Raw genomic sequence first — 17,258 nt, forward strand, 5'->3', positions numbered from 1 at the left:
CCTATTCATGTCACATAATGTAACAGCTAAAGAATTTTTAGATTATGAGTGTTATACAGTATTGGCTGAATGCATGTATGAAGGGAGTTAGAGTTCCATCTACCAGGCAATGCTGTATGTTTTAATATAAAACATAACCTACATTTTTGCCTTTATACAACACTTATCAAAAAATAAACTGAATTTTTTTAGATATAAATGCTTCATATTACATGCTTCTTAACTTCATGTTTGAAGTCATGGAAAGGGGAAATAATAGTAACATATTAAGAAATCAATATAAAAACATGACAAAATCAAGTAAATCAAGTAACAGAAAAAACAAGAGAGGCTTTATAAAAAGCAAAGGGACATTTGTTTTCAACTGTACAAAATGCATGACAGTGCAACAAGTCAAAACAAATGCAATCACAGATCACAGACCCTTCCTCCAGTGATTCAGCGTGATAAAACTTCCGGAACGCGCTCCTTTCTGATGGAGGGGTGTGTCAAACTCAACACCCTTGGGCAGAGAGAGAGAGAGAGGGCAGCAATTGAAACCTGGATTAAAGCAGGCACTCAAATACTAGGCACTGAGTTTAGCTTTTCGGTTGATTTTTAAAACCACGCAGATCAATAATTCAGCGTTTGCAGCGATCACACATCTGTGTCCAGAGGCGGAAGGATGTCCCTGCAGGGGGACAGCGAGTCCTGGCTGTGGGTGGAGCTTATTCCGGTGTCCGAGTCCGTGTCTGTCCCATCCAGACGGGACAGGATCTGGCACAGCTTTCCCTGCGAGCCGCAGATCTGTGATTGGTCCGTGGGGCTCGGGGGCCCCACCCGCTCTGTGGTGCCGGAGACTTGCAGAGAGCTGAGCTGCGCGGCCAGCTGCTCGCACTCCCGGCTTTTGGAGGAGAGCGCCGCATCGTTTCGCTGCAGCTCCTTCTCCAGGTCCGTCACCTGTGCGTGCAGGCTCAGGCCCCTCTGCATGCTGTGTTCCAGGTCCTTCCTGAGCGTCTCCAGCTCGGCCACGCCCGCCGGGTCCTCGGGGTCTGGGCCGGCGCTCGCCGTCGCCCCCCGCAGCTCGTCAGCGCCCGTTGAGTGCCACACGCTTTTTAATTCCGCGTCAATGTCATGGGACAGCCTTTCAATGAGGTCCCTGTGCCGCTCCAGCTGCGCCTCCAAGCGCTCGACTCCGTCGGCGCCGTACAGGTCCTCCTGGAGCCAGATCTCCGCTGGCTCGCTGAGGTCGGGGCAGAGGGCGCCGTCCCGTTCGGGCGCAGATGCCCCGCCGCCCAGCCCTAGACCCCGCTCGATGCGCTCAATCTCCACATCCAGCTCCCTCATCCTGTGCACCTGCTCCCTGATGGTGTGGTCCTGCTCGATGATCAGCTGCACCAGCCCGCCGATCCTCCCCTCCTCCACCGGCCTCCTCTCCCGCTCCCTGAACCTCTCCAGCTTCCGGAAGGCCTTCTTCACCATCCTCCTCTGCCTCTCCACCGGCAGGGACCGCACGTACTGTGCTGGGGCCTGGTCGCGCCGCTTTGCCGCTGACCTCGGCTTGGACGGCGCCCCCTTTGGCCTGGAGGACCCCTTGCAGGGCGGGGGCCGGGACTCGCCGGCCTTGACCAGGATGAACTGCACGAAGGGCTTCTCATCCCCCCAAGCGTTCCACAGCCGGAGAATCCGAGTGAGAGGCGGGAGGGCACGCTCAAAACCCTTCCACCTCTCCAGGAGGCAGTACTCCGAGGGCTCACCCAACAGAACCTTGCCCTCTGCTGAACTCTGATGGTCCTCCAGCAAGGCTTGCACCACATCCGCACACGTGCTGTGCTTCGTCACCCCACACACCACCTTCTCCTCCTGGCACACCCACACCTGTACCTCCTTCCCCGGTAGCGGCTCTTTGTTCTCAGACCTGCGAACAACAAATACAAAAATGGGAATACTTCAATACTTATATATGACTAAAAATCGTTATCAGAAAAGTGTTACCAGCTCATAGACCCCGGGAAGTCAAAGTATAATTTTCATTTCAGGTATCATTACATATACTTCCTTCTTACACACCCACAACAAGTCTGTTTCTTGTAAACTGCAATATGATAAGCTTATTGTAATATATTTTAATATCTGCAAACAAATTCAAACCAACAGACAGCAACAACCGGGGGCTTCAATGTCATGCGCTTTTAATCAGTATGTAGAAAGTGAGTGGGTGTCACACTGTGAGAGGAGATGCCTATGAAAGGTAAATGTTTATGATCAAAGGGCACTGGAATCTCAGAGGAAACGCAGAAGCCTCCTTCTCCCTACAGTCGGTATGATACAGGGCGGGTCGGGGCTTCTGTAAACGTTGTGGCTGGATCACAGCTTCCATGACATTGTGAATCTGACTTAAGGAATAACAGCACACTTTCGCATCTCCCTGAACATATTAATAAATATGTATATTCTCTACATATTTAGAAATATGCACACACACACACACATAGACACACACAGACCTAACCCAGAATCACATTCATCTTTTATAGATTATAACTTCTGTCAGCCCCCTGTATAATTACATTTTCAACTGGGCAATACATCCTGTCTAAGATATAAATATGCTGCCAACAAAATACATACACTGTATAGAGAAATTCAGCTTTCATACATTTAATCAATCTAATCAATGACCATTTCCATTTACCACTTGCACACTTTTGCCAGGCTAACTACAATCTTCCAATGCAATCTGTGTTACTCATCAGACACAGCCATTTATATAATTACTTTTACAATTAGGTGCTCATCCCCTTATCCCTGGACTATGAACACTGAATTGAATTCTCTTCTAAATACGTTTTTAATTCCACCCATTACATTTCTCAATAATCCATTTCTGAATGATGTTTTTACTGCAGAATGGACAGCACGGTCGGCGATTGCAGTATGTTTCTGTTTTACGACACAAAATATTAAAAAATATATATAATTCATATCCAGTCAGTCTCTAATATTACTGAAACTGCAATACAGAAATAAAACCTTAGGAAATCAAGATACCTCTCAACACACTGTAATATCCAGCCACTGAAAAATGTGCCCCTCTCTGTTTTATTGCAACATGAAAGCACAGCTTTGAATGTGTAAGTCCCTTTTGGGTATCGCTGTGCTGCTCAGTGCTTTTAAACCAAGGTCAATGCTTCCACTTCAAAGAAAACCTCGAAGGCAGCAAAACACTTGGCTTTGTGTGTCATTCCTCGACTATGCAGCCGCTGGAATGTGCGCGTCCGGCAATTAGAGACCCCGAGATAAACTTTTGCCGATTACGCGTTAGTGTAAAGAAGGACAATCCGAAAACCTCAGTGGGTAAAAAGCGTTAACGCCGCTGTTTTACAGTTGTTTTATCGTCTGACACCGCAGAGGATAAAAAAACACAAGACGCGCATTGTGAAAGAGCGGTTTTCCGAAACGACGCATGACCTCTTAGGAATGGAATGCGCATACAACAATGTACCAGGCTGGTTAATGTTTATGGGGGTTCCCAGCACCAAGCACCGCGCAGCAAATAACAGAGTAATGCGCAAGGCAAACAAGCCCGGCGTGCCACCCGCCTTTAAATCCATTTCTGAGTCATTCGTGTACAGATATGAGTTTCAGTGAGGTACCATTAAGGCATTCTTTCCTGAATTTGATACATGTTTCTTAATGTAATACGTTGAGTCCTGACAGCGGTGCCCTCAGCAGTAATCACTCCTATCCCTCCTCTTTGTGAATGAACCCTGTCGATTGATGGCATCATTTCTAGTTCATGTAGTACTGCTAATGTGCTAGCTTTATGACAAGTGTTTTCATTGAGCGTGTACGCTCCGATTGGTTGACACTCCCCATGTGAAACTACCGCCCACAATGCAACTCTCATCCATGCTGGGTCCAAGGAGAAAAGAGACACATCAATCCCAGAAACCCCTGCCTCTCTCCTCCAGCTGTCCAGGAAATCAACAGATCAATGTGGGAAGCACCTGTGTTTGTCTTGAACAGTAACTAATGGAACAGTGGCTCCATCCTGTCACACTCCACTAATGTACTGTGTTTCCATATCCACTGCTCTGTGTGAATTATGAGTCTTACCAACTGAAAGGTGTGGCAGTCTAAAAACAACACCAGCCACACTTCATCTTCAGGCCTATTTGTAAATACAACAACTCTCATTATGGCTTTGTTAAAATAGTAAATGGAGAATTAACAAGTCAAATCAAACAATGCTGAAATAGCAAAAATAGTAGTTCTTGCTTAAAAAGACAGTGCTTTTAGTCTGGGACAAATCGATTCTTTAAATCACCAGTTACCAATGATGAGAGAGTACAACCTTGACAAATTCAATAGGAAAGTCATTATGTATATCAGAAATTTGTCTTAAAATCAGCTACATTATTGAAAACACCAGTGTGCTACACTCGAGGCAGAAAACATTCTTGAGTAATTATGCCGAAATAACTTTTGATCAATGCCACCCCCTCTTAAGCATGCAAGCGCTAGCCAAGATGTATCAGATATTGATCACGATTGATCTAAAATAAATGTGTATGGATCGACAGTCTGCAGTGCAACAGGAGAAACAAGTGGAGCTAATTTCAGGATGGTTTTTCCTTCCCTTGCGTCTGGCACTGTGCCGTGTGTGTTCAGCTGTTTGATTAACCCAAATCGATGTGTTAGAAGCAGTTAAGCCACCCAAACTCTGAGTGAGTTTTCTCGACTGAGATCCAAAAAAACAGCAGGAAGGAAGCGGGTGTATTCTGTCTCACCGCAATTGCAATTTCTTCATTCTGTGTATATGAGTACGCAAGTGGTGCTTTTTTCTTTTATTATGGTAACACATAACAAGTTTGGCGGTCACCGAAATAAATGAAAATTACTGAGTAAAAACAGAACACAGTGTTTATTCTTCTTGACGCTGGCAGTCATTTTCTGGATTGGCATCGGCATACGCCATCACTGTGCACTTTTATAATGCAATCACTTATGCCAGGGGTGTCCAAACCTCTCCTGGAGGGCCACTTGTCCTGCATGTTTTAGATCTCTCCCTGCTCCAACACAGCTGATTCAAATGATCAACTCGTTATGAACTCCTGAAGCTGCTGAATAACAAACTGATCACTTGAATCAGCTGTGTTGGAGCAGGGAGAGATCTAAAACATGCAGGACAAGTGGCCCTCCAGGAGAGGTTTGGACACCCCTGAGTTATGCGCTCAAAATTTACTGGCCTAGGGCTATATCCTGAAAGCTTAAAAATAATCAATATTCTGTCTTACAGTATATCATACAAGAAGGAAATTAAAGAGAAAAGCATAGAAAAGCACTGAGCAAAGGTTTTACTGTTGGTAATTTTCAGTCTGACCTCCTTATGCTTAGATACTCATTACAGCACCTAGTAGCAATAGAATATAATATGGATGGGGTAGAGCACAGAAACATAAATGAGTATAGTTTGTTGACAGTTACACAGGAAAACTACAGACAGCTGATTAGTGCCTATAACAACACTACACTACAGATAAGAAAAGGTTATCCTTTGATTGACAGCTTTTATCAGGAAACGGGGGCAATTTAAACTAATGCAAAGTTCTTAGCCATAGCAATACCTAACATATTAATAATAAACTTAAAGGACATCTCAGGCTGTTCTCAGAAAAACTGTCAGTGCTTTACCCAAGAAGCCTCAATTTGCATGTACGTTTCACTGGAATTTGAAATGAATTTTATGTTATCTCGAAAGAGCTGATAAACATTTGCACATGAATTGCTCCAGGAGAGTGTCTAAGTTTATTTGTAAGTGCTTGTGTCCAACTAAATATTTTCCCTGGGTTTTATTCTATGTCAGAACTGCTTTGAAGGGCAGTATTTTTCATAACTCACATGCGGTTTATGTTTCTAGAACTGCAATAAAAAGAATAATTGTATGCAAGTGATAAAAACGCACATCAATTCAGGCAAGCCTCTGGGCAAATGCTCTGTGGAAGATTGAATCCTCTAACAGGCAGCTATTTGGCCTCTAAGCTTCACAGGCATGTTCCCATGGAACGAGTGTTTAACACAGTATTGCAGTTTGTTAGACGGAGATGCACTTCCAGATACCAGCATTGCACTGTGAACGAACTGTTACAAAACCTCAGCTCTCTTCAAATGTGTGCTCACTGTCAATCTGTCCAGGAAACAGTCAGGGGATTTCAAACAATTCAAAGTTACAAGTCCAGCTCCCTGCACAAAGAGAATGGAATGTGTTTTGCTTGCTATTTCTGAAACACACTACTTGTTTTTCATTTTTGTCATTCTTCATTTCAAGAATCAAGAGCTAAATGGAATTTTTGCTTTGCAGGCACCATTTACAATGGCGGCTTACTCACTCATAGATTGCAATTTACTTATGAACATTTAAATAGCTGGGCATTTATTGAAGGAGCTCAGGGAAAGTTCGTTGCTCAACAGTACGACAGCGGTGGCCCAACTGGATCTAGAGCCTACACGTACAGATCCCCTACGGCGACACCACGGGGCCACCCAAACTGCTTGAACGAGGAAGCTTACCATGACATCTGCAACATGCAGTTAATTGTACCATTTGAGGGTCACATTCTAATGGGTGTATTAGTGGGAAAGACACTGTATGACACACACCTGCTGGAGGATTCCAAGAGAAGCAGCACTTAAAACTAATTCCAGCCACTGTTGTCCCTCTGGCATGGTTGAAAGCAAAAACACAAACACAGATAGTGACTGAGTCATGTATTGAATAGTATTGCATCATGGTTGGTAAATATCTGGCTAATAACATTAAACAGCGCCATGGCCCCACACAATGGCCACCCAAATGCCTACTGGTTCCTATAGCTAAGAATACTGGAAGAGTATACTTGACAGGAAGCTGCTCTCCTTTGAGTGAGCAATATGTAACTATTAGATGTTTGATATTCTTACACTGTATTGTTCAGTAATGTCAGTAAACACCTACTGCCATTACTAAGAATAAAACATGTCTAAATTTGTTGCTCAAATTTAAGGATAAGCCCTAAGTAGTTAGAGTGAACAGCCCACCTGGGTAATTTTAAAGTTCAGTATTTGCATTTGGGAAACAACAGATCCTCAAAAGTAAATTGCCTTCAAAAAAAAAAAAAAGAATTTAAAATGTGGCTGTCAACCAGAAGTGCATTGTTCTGGTCTGGATGGACGTTTGAGCCTTCATCGCAAAATAATGCAATCTCACTTTGAACATGTGTGCAAGCATTACAATGCATAATTTTCCACACTATACATCAGTTTCTCAAATAATACAAATACATCACATGCAGCACCAATAGCTTGAATATACGGTCTGTATTGGGGCGTTTGTAAGATGTGGAACCTCTCCTATAACAAAAATATAACTTCCTTTTATCAGAACTTGGTGATCTCTTAGAAGAAAACCAAAGAGGCAAAACATGCTCTTCCTTTCTGAAGATGAAGCGGTGATGTAGGATGGGATAGATAACAAAAAAAAATTGCTAAACAGCTCCTAAGACGTCCATGTTATTTATTGTGGCTACCATGGCACTTTTACAGATATAGCAAGGCACTGGTGTTATCCTCTTTCAAGTACTTGTAATGTAAACAGTATATTTGTATCTTTTCACTTCATTCTGTAAAAGATGAATTTGAAAGACGGAGAAACGGTGAGTCCTTATAATTTCTTAAGTGCAGCCAACACCCAAATAAATATCCAATTCCCATCGTAACTCCACAGTCACGATAAATCAATCATGTTTATGAACAGTTTGACACAAATGCATACAATATGGCCTCTTCGGAACAAGTCTGAATTTGTTGAGGCAGTGTGGTTGTTACTTTTGACAGTTGTGCAGATCACACCATCAAAGCCACCGTGTCGCTGTACATAATGTTGACGTAATTTTCATGCAACATGAAACAAAAATACTTTCTGCCCCTGTGTGGGCTCGTCTAGGGACCTGCACTTAACCAGCAATTTTACTGATCTTGGCGAACTTGCGTTTATCCAAATAGATTTCAGCAGCTAATAGGGTGAGCGTATTCAACCGCATCACCCTCCATCAGATGCCATTGTAACACAACAGTCATTTGCACAGTATTCATATTTCTTTTAACCACGACAAGGTGAGTTCAACATGGTAAACAATAATAATAAAAAAAAATCAACGGAAGGGCTCAGAACCATTACGAGAAGAACCCTCCATTAAGGAGAGAAGAGATGTCATCTTTGATCAGCTAGTGAAACACTTCAGAGCTATCACAATCCAAGGACATTTTGTTCACCGGCTAAGCCAACACAAGTACCTAATAGTCTGTTTTACGTAACGTCTCACGGCAACCGCAAAACCGAATCGCTCAAGTAAGCAGTGTATTGTCAACGTTTAGGCAATATTACAGGCAAGCTATTAGCAATTAGAAGTTAACAGGGACAGTTGGATAGGAGTTTCGAAACTCGAACGCACTGAAACAATGCAGTTGTACAGAACTTTTGATCTCCGATTACACACCTTGCGGACCAAAGATGAAACGAGACTTTGTGTCGGCTGCGTAGAGCCATATCGAACCGCTGAAACTGACCCGAAGACGCAAGCTTGAAACTCATTTGCAAATTATAAATCCCTTGTAGATATCTTGCAATAAATACACAGGTCAGCAAAAATTAATCACCAGCTCTTTATCACCCATCTCTCACCTCCATGAGTTCAGACTTGTCTGGCTGTACAATTGTACAATAGGCAATAACATTATATTCTTGTACACCGTTAATCAAGTACAATTTTATGGATCTTCCAGTGTAAACAACATTTAAGTATCACAATAAATGTTTTACAGACCAGTTTATCCGATTTTAAGTTCCTGTGCACCAAACTTTGCGGCATTGTTACTTTCAGCGTCGCAGCAACTTGAGAAGCTAGCGACAACGCTGGCAGGCGGTATGTTTTCCTAACACGGTATATTTGAACTTCGAAACGTTGCTGGTAAATCAAGCACATGTACCGTGTACATCGAATACATCTTACCAACAAGGATACCGTAATTCACATGCATGTTAATTTCTAAAGAGTGGTGGCGATTGTCTGGCGCAGAACACACAGTACCAAAAACAACATTAGTTATACATGACAAAGTTAACTAAATCTGCTGTAAAATCAGTAGTGTATGAGTTGGTGTTTGTGTTAAGCAGTTGCTTAATAATATTGTGATAAACTGTCACATTTTAGTTGTCGCGCTAGGATGGTTTTACTTAGAAAATGCCTGACTACCCAATGTAAACGTCTACAGGACAAAACAAGAAGCATTCATTTATAAGTATCAAACAAAAAGAAAATATATAAATACCATAGCCATCTCATGTTTTCCAATGGGTTAAGTATTACCTGTGATGGGACAGTGCTCAAGTTACAAGACAACCCCCACTGAATCTGACAAACACAATTACTTTCAGAGCCACTGGAAACTATATTATATTGTCATATTGTATAGTCGTTCGCTGTGTAAGAGAATAGCTGCGAATGTGGATTGTACCTGTTTTTCAAGCGAGCTTTGAGAAAGTTTCTTCCGAACGGAGCCATGGCAACTCATGAACCTCAACGAGAAAGCGCGTACTGTAGATACTGTAAGTCAAACCTGCGGCATGGCGACAGCGCAGCCTGCATCGTCCCGGACCATTGTGAACAGATAAAAAAAGTTGAGCAACTCTTTAACTATGAAGTCTCCCGGCAGTCTTGCCTCCTTGGCTTTGGAGCCCGTCCCATACTCAGGAGGTGGCGTTAACAAATCACTGAGCTCCACAAATCTAATTGTTACAGCACTGCCCCCGAACGTCCTCGTTCAACCTGATCTTTTGGTATCATATATCAAAAAAAGACTGCTTTTAAATGAAGCTAGAACAGGACATGCGAGTACCTTTGAGTACAGCTTTCTGTAATAGGCTGTCGTAAAACAAGTGTATTTTTTTTTAGATTAATCTGATTGTTTTGCTCTTAGAGCACTCGACTCGACGAATGAATAATTAAATACATTTTCAATAAAACATCTGAAGCGGTAATGAAAGCTGTAAATACTCAGCAGTACAGTGCAGGTGTGTAAAATGTGGGCCCTGGGATGATCGCACCTCGTCAGCACATGGAGAATAAACTATCCCGAGTGGAGGTTTTGGTCTTATTTGTTCTTTGTTTTTGCTTTATTGGTATCAGTGGGTGCACTGAATACGACTTTCAAACTACCGTTATTATTACTATTATTATTTGATGGGTAAAATAACTCCTATATAGTTGTTGTGCTGTATTAATGTTTCTTAACATGTATGCACAACACCTAAAAGATAATAATAATTCATAGAATAATTCACAGGAAATTCTATAGATGCTGGCAGCTAATCAGCTTTACAATAAACAAGCCTCCCTTTTTTATGAAATCTTTGTATGCATTGTACAATTTCACCTACTACTAAAGGTTAGTAGCACAAACCCACTTGTAGGCAAGTGCATAAAAATACGTGCATGCACACACACACACACACACAAACACACACACGTGCACATGTGCACGCATGCATACACATACCCAGATGCATGCACACACAAATACAGAAACACACACATGTGTATGCATGCACACATACACACACACAAGCACTCATATGCACACATGCACAGAAATATTTGCACACATACATGCATGCATGCACATGCGCACAGACAGACAGATAGACAGACAGACACACACACACACACACACACACACACACACACACACAGTCACACAGGTCTCTGGATGCTCATCTCAAGATGCGAGAGCAGTGATGTCACCGTGACATGGCTGGAAGGTGGGAATTGTGGGCTGGAGGAGGGAGGTAGAGTCCTCCTGTCACCAGGCTGCTGCCTATATACAGAGCGAATGGGGACTCTCAGCCCTCACTCTGTCCCAAGCCACCAGCACGGCCGGGCGGGGAAAAGGAGCAAGATCCCAGCCCCGTCCTCTCACCTGCGCCCTATGGACCCTAGACACGCTGCCTAGACACACATCCGCTCCCAACATGAAGCTGCAGTTGGCCTGTGCCGTCTTCCTCTTCCTGGCTTCAGATGGAATATGCTCAGGTACGTGCCGCATGTGGCTCTAATGCCTGACCACAGCTCTCAGACTTATTGATTTGGGGGTGTTGTCGTACGCAGGCGAGGCGTTGCCGGACTGGGCATACAGTGTAGACCAGGCGGGTGTTTTTTAGTATGTTTGTTAATAATTCATAGCGGTACAAAACTGTTGAACCCCAGGCTAGAACTAGAGTAAAACAGAATGTGTTCAATGTTGTTGTGAAATAGCGAGCAGGAACTCAAATACATCTGAGGCAATTCTGCGAGATTTATGCAAACCATTTTTATTCTTAATGCTGTTGAAAACATTTTTCAGTCGGCGCGTCTCACCAAAATTCAGGTCAATCACTTCTTTCAAACAGCTATATCAGACACCAGACATCTGTTTACCTTTCACTTGCTAACGGGAAACATTTGGTTGTAAGGTCATGGCATTATGCTTAGTGAAACATTCACCTCATGCGGGGCACTTTACAGAACAGAAAGGCATAGCTGACTCAGATGGTCACAGCATACTAGTGCTGTTCTGTTGAGTGCCACCACTCACAGCTGCATTGAGTCTTGTGCTTAATGTTCACCTCACACCGTTGTCTAAAAAGTAGTTAGTTTGCCTCTAAGTCGTCGTTAAACATGTGTGTGTATATTTGTTTGGAGCATGAAACCGACTATTTATGTTGGAACACTGTACTCGGAAAGTCAATAATAATAATTTTCAAACAGCAGGGAGCAGTCACAGTACACAAGACACAGGTCTTTCTAATCGATTGCCCTGATTGCCAGGAGGCAGTAGCTGCTTCCTTTCCCCTGTGGAGCCTGCAGTTGAACTGTCAGTGCTCTCCTGCACTCAGTCTTCACAGGGAAGACCAGAATTTATTAAAAAAAGACCATCCAAATGAAAATTTAAAATACGAAAATAATGCATCTGTATTGGTTTAACCAAGATATACATGGGCACTTCTGATTCAGTTTTCAAGAAATTGGAAGAAATTTACAATTAAAAAAAAAATTGATGCAGAAATAGGAATTCATCATTTCCCATGACGACGCGTGGAGTGTTTTGAAATCCCAGCTCCCTGATGCACTTAATTCCATCTTTTCCCACACAAGCTGGACCCTTATTGTTGTCAATGCCTCAGCCTTTGGAGACAATGAGGCCTGAAACTAGAGTAACGTGCAGCTCTTCCCAGGAATGTCTGCCGTATTGTGCCGTAAGAAGCCTCCAGGGATGCGTAACCTATGAGTTTTAGGATTGACAGTTTTAGGATTGACACGTCACCTTTTGGACGGATTTGACTGTGTGACCTGATTAGAACGTGGTATCTGGATCAGTATTGGGATAGTGACTGTAACTTAATTAGATTAAATTAAAGGTTGCAAGCAGGTGGGTTTTGAGGAGGATTTGAAGTGCATAAAGTAGTTGTATCCTTGGACACTGTGTAAATGCAGTTATTGGTGGGTTAGAGTTCACTTGTCACCTCTATACCTAATCAATGCTGTCCCAGCAACTCTCGATGTAGATATGACTTGTTAGCAAGAAGCTAAATAGCTCAATTATTTCATTTAAAAATTTAAATAGTTAAATAGTTAAATTTATGGTTGTTCAGAATTTTCTCCCTTGGAGAAAAAATAGAGTACATTTATAAGGTTGTGAGGCTTGTCATCATTCTGTACAAACCAACATAGCTCAAATATAGATTATATACGGTCATTTTAATGCTATCATTTAGTATTAAAGCATGTAATCATGTAATTTCTCTATTTTTTGACAATTCAGGATAAATCTGTTATAGGTTTGCCCTTCCTTCTGTATGGCATTTGGTTCATTGATTAGAAGGCATGTCCCCAAAGGCCACTGAGAATTATGTTACCTGAGAGAAAGTGAGAAAGGGGGGGGGGGGGGGGGGGTTGGCAAAGGAATGTATTTGTGCATTGATGTGAAAAATTTGTGTACTGGGGATTCAGAAAATGAAACAGGCATTGTTCTGCCTCGTTAGACCACAATTGTCCTGTCTTTGGCAGTTTGGTTTGTTTTGATCCTCTGACTTAAATCTGTTTTTAATATATTATTTGCTTGGCAGATGCTTATATCCTGGAAACCTGTATCTTATATAGCCATGTATGGACTTTTTGATCCATTTTTACAGATGGAAATTCACTGGAGCAATTCAGGATAAGTCCCTTTCTGAGGGGCACAGTGGTGTACCCCCAGGATTCAAACTTGCAAACACCAGGTAAGAAGCTTTCTTCCATAAGCACCCCTCCTGCCAGCCTAATCTTTATTGGAGTTTAAAGTTTGATCGGAAATGGGTTGATTCTGATGTTGCATGAGTGGAGGACTCGGAACATAAATAGTGCATCTTTGTTTGTTTTGGTCTTCTTGGATAGATGAAAACCAGAAACAGGAAAGAGAGGAAGACTTAGAGAGTGGACTCCTCAGTTCCAAGGTACAGAACCATGCTGTATGTTCTTTTGTGGTTATATGGTTCTTGGTTCCACTGCTGGAACCAATGTCCTAAGCATGTCACACTCTCTTGCTTGTCAGCTCTGACTCTCTTGGAGGCTCAAACTACTGTATATTGCCTTCCATCAGTGCATGTTACATATTAGTGCACAACATTTTCTGCTTAACAAATACTGCCTATTGTAGTACTGTAAAAGAGCGAGACAGGCATTTGCTTGTTGAAATAACAAACAATTCTCAATTTTTGCACGCATGCCATGAAAATGTCAACATAGTTTTAAAAACTGCTGTAATATTTTTGACTGATTAGTGATTATCCCTCATATCATTGTTTTTTTATTTATATTTTTATTTATTTCCACACATGATTCTTAGTAGTTCATTTTATACTAACAGCAAATAAAATGAGGATTTCAGTTTGCATGGACTTCACAACGGTGGATATCTTGCATGCGTATCTTAAAAGTGGATCTGCAGCTGCTTTAGCATTTTGAAAACGCTTTATTTTCTCGGTGAATATTGAAAGATTGAAAGCTGAAACCAGTCCCATCCATGACCATAAAAATCCTACTACGAGTTTTCTGTTCACAGTATCCCTCCTCCACCCCATCACCCCCTTTCTTTTCCCTGTTTATGATGTCCAAACGGAGGGTCAACAACCAGGTGCAATCCCTTCGTCGGACTCAAAGCCAAGTAAAAGTACCGCTAAACCCACATCAAACGCGATTCCTATCCACCAAAATATTTTTATCACAGCAGTCATAGACCACAGGGGGCCCTCTGCTCTTCAGCAGCAGGCTAGAAGCAGATCTGTCCAAAAAGGCAACCTTTGACAAGCGGCCCCTTCTACAGATGTCTGCAGACACCCCTCCGGCTACTGTAGTCTCTGCGCTAACATATGCGGGTAGCTGTCACAACGTCGGCAAGGTGAAAGGAGTCAAGTATCGTTTGCGGCAGTTGTCGTAATCAATTACGCCAGGCGCAAGACTGAAACGCAGCCCGGAGCAACATATCTCCGTTTGATTAAACATTATCGTCTGAACAATTTCAGTCTGGGTTAGTATAAGGGCGAGGGATGTCACATCCATGGATAAGAATGCTGTGGATGGCTGTCTGAGCCGTCCTCTTCATATCTGGATATGGCTTGGCCACATATGTGTAGAAATACTTCATACAGAAATGTTGCTCACAGATACAGAGTCTGTCAAGTAAACACCTTCTCCTACTCCTCCTCCAGTGAGGTTTAGCCCCTGTAGTTGTGTCAGGTGTTTGCTGTATGAGATCCTATGGGAGAATAAGCATTTCTTATTAGCTTGGCAGATGTCTGTTTCCAAGGTGCCCTCAAATCATTTTTGAACATATTACTGTATCTATTCACACAGCACATTGTATATAGAGGAAAGTCAGGGTAAGTGCCTCAATCAAGGGTACAACAGCACTACCTGACACAAATAACTACCAAGAATAGTTTCATACTCAAGGGTCAAAGGCTTTACTGGAATATCCATTTGCAAAGCTCTCATCTAATTCTGACATTACAAAAAGATCATTTTTATGTTTTACTTATTATTAAGGTGTTTTACTGACTGAGCTCAGCTGTCAAGGTGATTCTCTCTAAGGCACTGAACTCAATGCATGATGGGAAAAATGGATCTTATTCAGTCTTTGAGAATGCTGAGTAGTGCAGCGCTCCTCTGTGTGGTCCCCTGGGCTGCTGTAAAGCACATTCTGATTGAGTGAGGTGTTTATGGAAGGTTGCACCTCCCGAGCAGGTGGGCGGTGAGAGCCACGCCCTCTGGAGGGGGTGCGGGGAGATACACAGCCTGGACCGCCAGGGGTGGGAGGCGTGGCTGGGGGGCTGGGAGCGCCAGCTGGCCGGGGGGAGCCCCCCCTCCTTGCTCCAGACGCTGGAGGGGCTGCACCACCTGCAGAGCCTGTGCCGAATACTGCAGGCTGAGGAGGTGAGAAACACACACACACATACACACACAGACACACACACGCAGACAGACACACACACACACACGCAGACAGACACACACACAGACACATACACACACACGCAGACAGACACACACACACACACACACACACATACACACACGCAGACAGACACACACAAACACATACACACACACACTGACATACATACACACCTGCACGAGCACATACGCATGCACTTGTTCAGACATTACCAAGGCTATTATAATCATCCATACAGGCTCCGGCCTTCATTATCACAACCTACAATTAGATTAAAACATTGACATAAATGACCGTATTTTACGTTCCAGCCCCAGCCCATTTTTTGATTACTTTGCAAAGCACCTCTGAAAGTTGTGTTTCTGCACTGATTTAGATGTCATGTGAATATATCGAGCTCAGGGAGGATAATAAGCAGATCGGTAGCCACTTAGGCAAGGGAGACAAAGGACTACTTTGGTAACACACCCACACGTCTCATTTAGCTGTCCCATAATGACATGGGGCTACATCCTCTCTCTCACCTCAATGAGCAGGCGAATACCAACTGCATCCATTTTAGATGAAGATTGACAGGATTTAGCAGTGCCTGCGATGTCGTTCCAGCCTCTCCAGAAGGCACGCGGGTACGAGGGCCTGAATCAAGCGGAGAGCAAGGACATCAAGGCCAAGCGGAAATCGCCCTACATACTGAAGAGGCAGCTTCACTTGGACAAGGCGAGGAGGCCGTATCTTCTTAAGAGAGGAACCGTTCAATGACCCAGCCCCCCCCTCCCCCCCAAGGCGGCTCCCAGGAGAGACATTTTCCGCGCTGTGAATGTACGCAGACGTGCTAACTCTGTCAAATGTTACCATTCTTCTCGTGTTTGCGCATGTGGGTGTCTCAGTCGTCCCTCGAGCATCCTCTTCCCTTGCCCGGCCCTGGCCAACGGTGACGGCGCAGGGAAGACCGGACTGGGAAGCCCATGGTGGAGGGGTTTTGCGTCATGCCGGTTCCCGCTTGACATCGGTAAACATGTTGTTTCTATTCCAGCGAAATTAAACGGTTGAGATTTCAAATGAACAAGATGAGTCTCTGAATTCGTATTTTCAGAATTCCCTGAATTCATAAATCTTGTGAAGTCTACAGCCTGCAGACATCATAATTCAAATGTTCTTTTCACAAATGTACCATCCCTGAGGGTTAGGAACCAAAACCCTTTAAAAGACATGCAGCTACTAAGTTATCCATATGTTATGCACCACAGTCTACTAGCATGTAAATTTATCAATATGATATAATAGGGATTCACAATAGCAGGGTGATATATCAATGTTGATCCATCAGAGTGTGATGGCAGTGGCACTGATCTTAAGAGACTTGCAAGTTTGAATCTAAAGTTGGGGGCGTTGCAGATGAAGGGTTCCTAACCTGAATTGCCTCACTAAATGTACAAACGGATGGTATAAAATGGAAACGAATGTAGAGTGTTCTGAATGAGGAAGTCTGCCCACACAAATAAATAATTGAACCCAGCAATCAGCACCACCAAAGCAAGGCACTAAATCGGGGGTCTAAACAACCATAACTGAAGAAAAGTGGCATATGTGCACAAATGGATCTGATTGTCAGTGATGGAGTACAATGGGTCCTAGCAGGTAACAGTTTTTAACTAGCAATGATGGTCCTTACATTGAATGTACTAAGGAGGAACAAGCTTCATTTTTCCACA

At 43.1% G+C, this 17,258-nt stretch overlaps 1 protein-coding gene and 1 long non-coding RNA gene across 2 annotated transcripts; one reads left to right on the forward strand and one right to left on the reverse strand.

Annotated features, from left to right (window-relative positions):
* Window positions 1-375: 375 nt before the first annotated feature.
* Window positions 376-9,664, reverse strand: LOC118772158 (ras association domain-containing protein 9-like). Its single transcript, XM_036520447.1, has 2 exons — window positions 9,535-9,664; window positions 376-1,897 (listed from the first exon to the last, which is right to left on the reverse strand). Exons 1-2 carry the CDS (start codon window positions 9,579-9,581, stop codon window positions 637-639), a joined length of 1,308 nt encoding a protein of 435 aa, XP_036376340.1. The 5' UTR covers window positions 9,582-9,664; the 3' UTR covers window positions 376-636.
* A 3,821-nt stretch (window positions 9,665-13,485) lies between these two features.
* Window positions 13,486-16,576, forward strand: LOC118771623. The gene is made up of 3 exons (XR_005004618.1): window positions 13,486-13,546; window positions 15,336-15,524; window positions 16,153-16,576. It is a non-coding gene; the product is annotated as an uncharacterized LOC118771623 (long non-coding RNA).
* Window positions 16,577-17,258: the final 682 nt, after the last annotated feature.

Source organism: Megalops cyprinoides, chromosome 25 (genome assembly GCF_013368585.1).
Source record: "Megalops cyprinoides isolate fMegCyp1 chromosome 25, fMegCyp1.pri, whole genome shotgun sequence".
Classification (NCBI taxonomy): Eukaryota; Metazoa; Chordata; class Actinopteri; order Elopiformes; family Megalopidae; genus Megalops; species Megalops cyprinoides.